The 11191-nt window shown below is 37.2% G+C and overlaps 2 protein-coding genes across 2 annotated transcripts; both read right to left on the reverse strand.

Annotated features, from left to right (window-relative positions):
• Positions 1–1396: 1396 nt before the first annotated feature.
• On the reverse strand, positions 1397–2365 carry LOC141386697 (uncharacterized). Its single transcript, XM_073955616.1, has one exon. The coding sequence runs from the start codon at positions 2363–2365 to the stop codon at positions 1397–1399; it is 969 nt and encodes a 322-aa protein (XP_073811717.1).
• A 2687-nt stretch (positions 2366–5052) lies between these two features.
• Positions 5053–5792, reverse strand: LOC141386698 (activity-regulated cytoskeleton associated protein 2-like). The gene is made up of 2 exons (XM_073955617.1): positions 5354–5792; positions 5053–5285 (listed from the first exon to the last, which is right to left on the reverse strand). The coding sequence occupies exons 1-2, from the start codon at positions 5790–5792 to the stop codon at positions 5053–5055; spliced, it is 672 nt and encodes a 223-aa protein (XP_073811718.1).
• Between the last annotated feature and the right edge of the window lie 5399 nt (positions 5793–11191).

Here is an 11191-nt window from a genome sequence, read left to right on the forward strand (position 1 = left end):
ATATAATTGTTCCACAAACATCCCTGAAGGGACAAGGGAGACTTCTCTCATATCAATAAGTGTACCCCGATTCATATTAGCTCAATGATATGGGACCTACTGTTTATCGCCGAGTCCGAACGGCGTGTCTTAATACACCAATTTGTAGAGAAGTTTTACATGGCTGAAATACTCAGGAAATGTCGCCAACATTACTGAGGGGTATTTTGCCACCGCTGAAAAAATGTTTGATGTTGCCTGGCCGGGGAATAGAACCCACGACCTTCAGCGTGCAAGGCTGGCGTGCATACCATTGCACCACGGTGGCATTATTAAAATTAAAAAATTCCGAAATTCCGGCTTCAAAATGTCAGCATCAATTTTAGGTGGATGCAGCGGATATATCGAAAAATCATGCATTAGTTTCATGTTGCTAATGGAGTATTCTGTGATTCTTTCTTTGGGCATAGGTCTACAAAATGTAAGATTAAGCCAGAAATCGGAATGGAACATAAAAAACTTGTTGGCCTCAACCCATTTTTCTACATTGCACGATGGGGCCAATAGCAGGTTTTCGAGGCAAAAAATCAATTTTTGAAGTGAACAATTTGAAAAAAATAATAACTGTAGCAGGTTTTTGGTGAGATTATTTAAAATAGTTTCCAACTTCCAGTTTCAAATAAAACACCAAAGTTTTCTACATAAACGTTATAAAAGTTATTTATTGATAAAACATCTTACATGTGTGACAATTATTTCCATATGCCTCAAACATGAATACAAGTGACTGCCATCGCTTTCGCCAAGTATTCTATGTTATTAGCTTTGGAAGAAAAAGTCAACCGGCCACACTATCGTGTTTCCAAGAAGACTTAGTTCTTACCGTATGGATTGTCTATAAGAGAATCAAGGTTCTTCGTATGAACGCATCGTCCTTTTATAGCGATCCAAACAAAGCTTTAAAATAATAATCTCTCAATACTTTACATAAATACTCAATATTGTAATAATCAAAACGAAAGCTCTTTACGTTAACACAATAAAGAAAAAAAGAGACAACAAACAAAAGCTCAAGCATAACACTCAATCAGTGATCGAACAAAACTCAATAACTGTTACATTGTAACTCTTCGTTTGGTTAACCACTCAATGTGTTTCGAATTTACTTTACAAGCATTAGAAATATCGTTGATGCAGGTGTTCATAAAACTAAACAAAACAATGCACAGTGAATCAAAACGTTGTAACAAGCATTAACGATAGTTTAACAATGAAACAATAATGATCATAATTGAGCTTATGATAATTAACGAAATGACAGTTAAGAAATAATGATAATTTGAATAAAATAATATAACGTCTTGCTACAATCTCCCCCTTTGGAGTGCGGCTTCGGCCCGAAAGCACGACAACATGTTTAGGACTTCCTTGGTCTTCCTCTCTTACGGATCGGATGCACAGGTTTTGGAATAATGTTGCTGTTGTCATCAGTGTAAAGCGTTAAAGCGGACGCATGGTATGTTCCCAGTGGAGTGTTGATATTTTCAGGAGAAGCTACTTCATAGGACGTCGAACCAATCTTCTTCGTTATAATATAGGGACCATCTCTTTTTGGAACAAACTTGGAAGTAACACCTTTTGACGCTTGGCTTAGGACGTGTGTGGTAACCATCACAGTGGCTCCAACATTAAAATTCGGCTGCGACCTCCTGTGGGAGTCATATAAATTCTTGTTTGCATCTTGTCTTTCTTGTTCACACTCCTTTGAATCCTTAAGAATGCTTGATAGATTTCTTAAATATGTCGAGATTTGGGGAACAAAGTTTTCTCTCTCAACTATTGACCTCAAGTCGTTCTGGACATCATCTAATGTCCTCAATTCTCTCCCAAAAGTCAGAAATGCGGCAGAATAACCCGTAGATTGACATTTGGCTGTATTCATGGCAAATCTAATGGCACTGATGTGGGTGGACCAAGTGTTGTGATGACCTTGTACAAGAATAGCCAGTTGCGCTTTCATGTCACGATTCTTGCGCTCAACTGGGTTGGCTTGTGGGTGGTACACAGGCGTAAATTGTTGTTGTATGTTCAAACAAAAGGTAACTTGTTGCATTATGGCAGAAATAAACTGAACTCCATTGTCAGTTTTTAGTCGTCGTGGAATTCCATAACGAAGAAACACCTCTTCAATGAGAACTTTCGCGCATACTTCAGCAGTAGCTTCTTTAAGGACAAACAGCTCAATCCAGCGTGAAGCAACATCTTCTGCGATAAGTATCCATTGACAACCATCAGCAGTTGCAGGCAGTGGACCAAAGAGATCTACGGCTAATACCTCAAAACGTTGATGAGAGCTTGTTGTCTTCATAAGTCCAACTGGCTTCATGTTGGTTGCTTTGAATCGTTGACATTCTATGCATGACTTGACATATTTGGTTATTTCTGCTCTCATGCCAGGCCAGAAATATCTTTTGGAAATTCTTTGAATGGTTCTCTCCACACCATAATGTCCAGCAGTACTATCATCGTGATACGTTTTTAAAATTTGGGCTCGCTAGTGCTCTGGAACCACAAGCTGTGCCTCATCGGTTTCATCGTCATTGTAACGATATAGAACACCTTCATTCATAATATAACCGCGATTAGTCCAATGACTCAAATCTTCATCTTCGGATTCCAAGGAAATGATAATGCGTTTTATGGATTCATCTTTCATCTGTTCTGTTCGTACTTCCTCAGGAGTTCTAGTGGGAAAATCAATTTGAAACGATAGAAGAGGAGCAGTATTTGATCCATCATCAAAACCACTTGGACGAGACAACATGTCAGCTACAGAGTTAGATTTTCCTGGGGTGTATTCCACTCGAAAGTTGTACTGTTGTATCTGCAACGCCCATATTGCTATACGACCTACAGGACACTTGACAGTTAACAACCATTTCAAGGGTTGATGGTCAGTCATAAGGATTATCTCTGCTCCTTCAATATATCCTCTGAATTTGGAACATGCCCACACAATAGCAAGAGCTTCTCTTTCCGTAGTAGAGTAATTTCTTTCGGCATTGGAGAGCAATCTGCTTATATACTCTATGGGGTGTTCATCACCTTCCTCCCCCTGGATCAAAACTGCTCCGAGTGCAAAAGAACTTGCATCCGTTTTCAGAATAAACGGCAAACCATCTCGAGCTTGTCTTAGTATTGGTGGGGATATTAGCTTTTGCTTCAATTCATTGAAAGCTACTTTCTGGCGATCTCCCCAAATCCAAGTTGCACTTTTCTTAGTCAAATCTGTAAGGGGTTTTGCTATTTGGGCATAATTATCGATGAACTTTCGATACCATGAGCAAGTCTGTATGAAAGATATCAGCTCTTTCACATTTCTGGGTTCCCTTTTTCCTGAAATTGCCTCTGTTTTCGCAGGATCTACAGCTATACCATCTGGGGTTAAAATATGTCCCAGATATTTTACTTCTCTGCAACAAAAACGACATTTTGAATTGTTGACACGTAATTTATAATGTCCTAGACGGGAAAACACCAACTTCAAATCTCGCAAATGGTCTTTAAAACTTCCTGAACATATAATCAGATCATCCAAATAGGCAAATAAAAGCATGTCATTCAAGCCAGATTTAAAACGGTCTATAAGGCGTTGAAATGTTGCAGGAGCATTTCGAAGTCCGAATGGCATCCTGGTAAATCGAAATAATCCAAAAGGCGTAATGAAACATGTTTTATCGCGATCTTTTTCCGCTACTGCCACTTGGTAGTAACCGCTCTGAAGGTCAAGCGTGGTCATAAATTTTGTACTTTTAGCAGCTTGGAGTAGGTCATCCATCCTAGGCAAAGGATAACGATCGGGCTCAGTAAAACTATTAAACTTTCGGTAGTCCACACACACGCGTATGCCTCCATCTCGTTTCGGAACCATTACAACAGGTGATGCCCAAGCAGATTCACATTCTTCGACTATACCAAGCTCTAGCATTTCATCAACTTCTGCCCTCAATTCCTTAGTCTTCACGAAGGATAGTCGATAAGCAGGTGAAAATATTGGGGATTTATTCCCTGTATTAATTGTGTGTTCCATAAATGGTGTTGGTTCACCAATTTCTCCAAAAATCTCCCAATGACTTTGTAGAAGCTTATCCAATTCTGACTTTTCCTCAATGGTCAGACAAACTCCGTCCGAAGGCTTCAAAATCTTATAGTCCACCATAAATAAGGGAGTAAAAACTGAGTCTAGATACTCTTCGTCTTGTGATTTAACACCAAAAAGTTCCGATTTCTTACTACGCTCTGGAGTATCCTGCTCATGCAGAGGTAGAGAATCTTTAAAGATAGCTTGAATTGAGTGTGGGGAATAATCGTTTCCCGTCACTTCTGGACCAAAACTCTCAAATTCAGACAGGTAGACTTCACGGTGGTACTTTTTCTCCACATGTACTTCGTCTGCACGTTTTCTTTTGACTGGTTCTGATGCTGCTGCGGACGCCACTTTTGGGATTGACTTTGTAATCCGACCAACCACTTTAACAGTTTCGAGTAGATTCAGATCTAATGGCAAACAATCCGGAAATTCAAAATGACTATTTGGATCGTCCTCAAAACACCAATATCCTTGACCCATATTCATAACAATAGCCGCTTGTTCTAGAAAATCTGCTCCCAATAATGTTCGATTATTTGGGGCGTTTGGCAAAATGACGAACTGAATATTTAATGATCTGCCTCCAATAAATACTTTGCAAATCGTGGACAAACATTCCTGCACCGATCTACTTCCATCTGCTAAGGATATTTCCATTCTGACCTTGTTATAAATGCAGCCATGAAAATCCATAACCTTTTTCAGGTTAGCACTAGCGATACTGGTACGAGCTCCTGTGTCCATATATGCTTGTCCTGGTACGCCGAACATCTGTATGTTGTCTAAAGGAATTTCTCTTCCAACTAGCCGCATGGACATATTATTAAAACAACATGTCCTTCAGCATGTCCTTTATTTTTCTGTCCACTGCAATTTGGACAATTTGCGCGAACAAATCCAGGGGCATTGCAACCATAGCATGCTTATTTCGGCTTTTTCGTACTGGTTTGAGCAATGTAATTAGCTTGTTGCCTAGCCTCAGATTCAATTTTCTCCTTCTTAAAACAATTGTCTCTCGTGTGATCCTTTTTGCGACAATACGTGCATCGAACTGGACCACCTGCACCTATATTCTCGGTGTTCACAGCTTTTCCACGCTCACTCAAGGAATCTTCTGCCTCTCGTGCATCTTTGAGCAATTCGTCGAAGTTTGACCCTTATGCCGAAGAACTCGATCACGAATCTGGACATGAAGCATTCCATACAGGATGTCGATTTGGTCACTTTCCAAAACTGTTCTTGGAAGTTTAGCAAATAACGCCCTCTTCTTTCTAATAAAAACATCCGCGGCTTCATTTTTCTGCTGCTTTCCCTCAAAAATCTCAGCATATATACGCCAAGCAGGCTTCGCTGGACAAAAGGAATCACGAAGCATTTTTACCACATCATCAAACTTCTTTGCTTTTGATTTCACGCCACTCCACCATTCAGAAGCGTCACCCAACAACAACATTGGCATGCTATTGATAGCATCGGCATCTCCAATATTCTCCACCGTTTTAAACGTGGTTATCGCCGAAATAAACTCCTCCAGCTTAGTAGAATCCTTTTCTCCATTATACCGTGCCGTACAATGACTAAAGGTACCAACTTTAACATTAGCCGCAGCAACAGCCTTCACCAACTTCTCAAACTGCTCGGTTGTTAACGATGTACTTGTCATTGTTTGTAATCGGGGGCTTCTTCTTGGAGTTTCAGGAATTTCCATACAATTTTCAAAACAGGTAAAACACGCTGGGCGCCAATTATGTAGCAGGTTTTTGGTGAGATTATTTAAAATAGTTTCCAACTTCCAGTTTCAAATAAAACACCAAAGTTTTCTACATAAACGTTATAAAAGTTATTTATTGATAAAACATCTTACATGTGTGACAATTATTTCCATATGCCTCAAACATGAATACAAGTGACTGCCATCGCTTTCGCCAAGTATTCTATGTTATTAGCTTTGGAAGAAAAAGTCAACCGGCCACACTATCGTGTTTCCAAGAAGACTTAGTTCTTACCGTATGGATTGTCTATAAGAGAATCAAGGTTCTTCGTATGAACGCATCGTCCTTTTATAGCGATCCAAACAAAGCTTTAAAATAATAATCTCTCAATACTTTACATAAATACTCAATATTGTAATAATCAAAACGAAAGCTCTTTACGTTAACACAATAAAGAAAAAAAGAGACAACAAACAAAAGCTCAAGCATAACACTCAATCAGTGATCGAACAAAACTCAATAACTGTTACATTGTAACTCTTCGTTTGGTTAACCACTCAATGTGTTTCGAATTTACTTTACAAGCATTAGAAATATCGTTGATGCAGGTGTTCATAAAACTAAACAAAACAATGCACAGTGAATCAAAACGTTGTAACAAGCATTAACGATAGTTTAACAATGAAACAATAATGATCATAATTGAGCTTATGATAATTAACGAAATGACAGTTAAGAAATAATGATAATTTGAATAAAATAATATAACGTCTTGCTACATAACGGATTTCGATTGCCAACACTCTGAATCACTAAACATAAAAAAATAAATCAATCTGGTAACATCACATAGCGACATACTGATCTGGCAATGGTGACATATTTTCTGATGCATAATTTTCGGACATTCATTAAGTAGTGAAAGCATTTTAGGCGCCAAAAAGAACATTTCAACATTTTTATATTTTTTAAACATGGAAAGCTCTTGAATGGGTATGTAAAATAAGATAGTGTTAACAAATAATAAAAATGTTATGTGTGGTAAATGTATTTTTGAGTTAAGATGTTATGTCTTTTTTGGAGTATTTTGCTTTGTTATCCATGTGTTCTCTGGAGTATAACTTTTGAGATCTAGGTAGATCTAGGATATTATATATATGTGGTGAAAGGTATTAATGTGTACTATCATTTTGTGGAAAAATTAGCTGCGCCCAGCTGCGCCTTTTCAAAAAAATCTGATTTCAGATGTCGTAATAGTTAAAAATATGGACATTTTTATGTTTTGGTTGGAGAATAATCGGAAACCCATTAATGTTATCAATTGGATTTCGGAAAAATTTAATAGATGTATATAATAATAATATATAACTTCCAACATATCGCAGACAAACTTTGTCTTTTGTGGCGGAATCTTAGTCGATTTTTACTAAATTTGGAACCTTGTTTTATTAACTTATAACAAACCACATACAAAACCATGAAATTTGAACATATGTATATAGGGGAGCTATTTCTATATCTGAACCGATTTCAATATAACTTGAAAAACTTATTTGTTGTCCGAATTCCGTAACATTTTCCAAATTTTATTGTAATTTGATGGAATTTGCATGCTTGGTCAATCATTTGCCTAAAATCGGGCGAACATATATATAGGAGCTATATCCAATTATGAACCGATTTCAATATGATTTGCCAAAAATGTTTCTATACAAAAATCCGTCACACATTTCCAATTTCATCAAGATTGGACATACATAGCGGGATTGGTGACCAAATACCTAAAATCGGGCGAAAATATATATGGGAGCAATATCAAAATCTGAACCGATTTCAATATAACTTGGCAAACTTATTTGTAGTCCTAATTCCGTGGTATTTCCCAAATCGCATAAAAATTGGGCAGAATTTGCGTGTTTGGTCCATCAATTGCTTGAAATCGGACGAACATATATACGGGAGCTATGTGTATATATGAACCGATATGAACCAAATTTGGCATATTAGTTTCTAAGCCCATTATAAACATCTGTACAAAATTTGGAAGGTCTAGCTTGCCCCAGTGATTTGTTGCCTCGAAAACCTGTCATTGGCCCCATCGTGCATTGATGCCAAGCCAGTTTCCACGTAAATTAATTCTAATGGTCGACATTATGGGATCCCTCCTAAAACACATAATTTATAGAATATGTTAACATATTGCAAATTCTGTGTGGGTGAAACTTGGTTTCATCGATTGTAAAACATTTTTGTTTTTACCATATACCCTCGTTAGCATAAATGATGAGGGCATAAAAAGATTGCGAGTAAACATACCTTTAAAATTTATCTAGAAGGTGTCCTGAGCCACACATATTTGAGGAATAGTTAAGGTGGCTACGAGGGCTGCACGATAACTACCTGGCCTAACAATGAAAACGCGAATATTTACCATCAAATATACAGTGCTGCTCAAAACATTTGCAACTCAGATGCCTATATCACATTTAAACTATTTTTAGGGACATTTTGTATTTTGAAATATATTTATTTTTGTATATTGATTCATTATTGACCCTCCTCACAAGATTTAAAAATTTTTATTCAGTTTTCAACACCTATGTTACAAAAATGTATGAAATATCAAGGGAATAACTTGTTCCAGCCTGCTCAAAACATTTGCAACTCTGTGGTTCGAATATCTATTACTTTATTTCTGATGAGTTTTTTGTACTGATTGACATAAGATTGCTTTTAATCAGGCGAAGTGGGCAAAAAGCTTTCATGAGAAATACATTTTATCCCGTCTATGTTTAATTTTGACAGAAAATTATGCCGAAAATAGTACATGTCTAATTGTTTAAGAAAAACAAAAGTTATGGCCCGAAATTCGTATCAAACGTTTGTAGAAATCTTTATTTCTGAAAATTGTGGATCCAACGCAGTCCAAAAATAAAATAACAACAGTGTAATATTTAAAATTGAGCTGGATACATCGTAAAAAGTACTAACATCGCAATAAGATGGGCAGAAGCTGAATGGACCACAATAACTACTGCAGGGGATAACCAAATAATGATGCAAAATATTAAGCAGATCTCTCAGAGGTCATCAACAGATGTTAATTAAAGTAAAGCCTTTAATTAACATCTGTCGATAAATTTATACTAAACCCTCCAATACATACCATAGATACCGGTGAACCAATATTTTAGGAAAATAGTAAATTCCAGGAAAAATTCACTTTTTCATATAAAGTTTGCTAAAAATGTATGGAATTGTTTTTGTAGTTGTAAAATCTTCTTTTCGTCGACTTAAATCAATATTTGAGTTATATTATATGACTTGAAAAAATGTACTTGATCACTAGGTCGAATGATAATCGAATTTATCTTCTAATACAAAAAAGTTGACCCAAAACGTAAAAGGTGTTTTATATTGATCTGGGGGTATATTTATGGCAAGAGATGGTACTGGATCAGGTCGAGATATTAATTACATTAAAAAATAAACATCTGCAGAAGCCACTCGTTTCTCCATTCAAGCCTTGGAAGAAAAAACAACGTTCCCAACAAATCAAGTAAATCAACTCAAAAATATTTTGAAGACCAATTAAGCAATGCCGACTCAACGAAATGTTCAAGTCAATCAAGCCGCCCAACGAAATTTTCGAGTCAATCAAGCCATCCAGCGAAATATTCAAGACCATCCAAGCCACACAACGAAATTTTCAAGACCAACCGAGCCGACGCACAGTGGTCGAAATCACAGATCTAGCGGCGCGAAATTAATAATTTGCAAACGAACAGTGATATGTTTTTGAAATTTTGCGCAAACGTAGTATGCGTCCGTGGCAAATAATGGACTAAATATGAACAGCATCGGTTAATATTTTGTTATAGCCCCCATATAACGGTACCTCCTGATATTCGGTATTTTGAGGATTTAAGCAATTCTTTCCTTCCAAATAAGTTGCAATTTGGTACTTAGGGTTTCTAGTTGTCACTAAACTTTCCCCACCAAACATTGTGGACATAGGTCCACGTTTGGGTATAGGCCCCTTATAGGTACCTCCCGATTTTCAGTATCTTGGGGAATTTAAGCTACATTTTCCGCCCAAATTAGGTGTAATTTGGTATTTGGAGTTCCTCAAAATAACGGTACTTACTAATATTTGGTATTTTAAGGATTTTGTCCACATTTTCAGACCAAATAAGCTGAATTTTGGCATTGGTGGTTCTTGTTGGTTATACATCGTTTCTACCAAAAATTGTGAACATATGTCAACGTTTTGATATAGCTACCATAGAACTGTACCGCCCGATTTTTGGTATTTTGAGGATTTAAGATACATTTTCCATACATTTATCAGCAATATTTGCGGCTATTTGCAGCCAAAAGTTGGTATATTCTGAATCTAGGAAGTCCAATTTAATTTGTCGAAAAATAATTGGACTGGACATTAGATAACTTTTGTCGTTACGCTCCATTTAACAAAAGTATATTATACTAAAAAACACAGAAATAATAATAATAATTTTTGAAAATTTATTGCTATATAACTATGTACCTCCAGGCCCCAAACAAATTTTTATACCCTCAGCATGTATGCTAACGAGGGTATATACACTTTCATACGGGCAAAATGTGCCTCATCGAAATAACGATGTTAGAAATTTGCTTCAGACAATTTGGAGTTGATTTAGCCATGTCCCTCCATCTGTCTGTCTGGCTAGCTGGCTGGAGCGCACGAGTTAGAACGGATCAACCGATTCGGCCCAAAATTTGGCTTTCGTAATATTTTGTTCCAACTTAAGTTTAAGATCGAAGATGGGTTATATCGGTCCATTAATTCCGTTACCTCCCCCACAAAAATTCGGAAAATTTGTGCGCACGATAAATCTTGAAGTGAGTAACCGATTTGGTACATACTTTGTACATCGTAAAATTTGTACCAGACATAGGTTTTAATATGGACTCAATCGATCCACTCCGTCGGGTACCTCCCACAAAAAATTTCGGAGAAGTTCAGTTTAGGACCAGCTTTCGAATCGCTTTACAAGTTTCATCAGGGTTGCCCCTGTTGCCCTTAGAAAATGGCATGAAAGGTGCAAAAACCCCCTATGACACCGTGTGTAGTATTTGGCTCTCGAACGGATCTGCCGATTCGGTCCAAACTTTGGCCTTCGTAATATTTTGTCCAAACTTAGCATAAGTTCGGAGATGGGTTATATTGGTCCAGTCCTTCCGGTAAAGTTCGGAAATGTTCGGAAAATTTGTGCGCACGATAACTCTTGAAGGAAGGAAGGCGATTTGGTCCATACTTTGTACATCGTGAAATTTCTACCAGACTTAGATTAGGTTCCAATAT

The sequence above is a fragment of the Musca autumnalis genome, unplaced genomic scaffold (assembly GCF_047663935.1).
Source record: "Musca autumnalis isolate F117 unplaced genomic scaffold, ASM4766393v1 scaffold_5, whole genome shotgun sequence".
NCBI classification, from domain to species: Eukaryota; Metazoa; Arthropoda; class Insecta; order Diptera; family Muscidae; genus Musca; species Musca autumnalis.

Coding starts and splice junctions, on each gene's coding strand:
- LOC141386698 (XM_073955617.1), bottom strand. CDS start 5,792: ATGACAAGTACATCGTTAACAACCGAGCAGTTTGAGAAGTTGGTGAAG. Junction 5,286..5,353: donor TCCAAGAACAGTTTTGGAAA/GTGACCAAATCG, acceptor CTTCGGCATAAG/GGTCAAACTTCGACGAATTG.
- LOC141386697 (XM_073955616.1), bottom strand. CDS start 2,365: ATGAAGCCAGTTGGACTTATGAAGACAACAAGCTCTCATCAACGTTTT.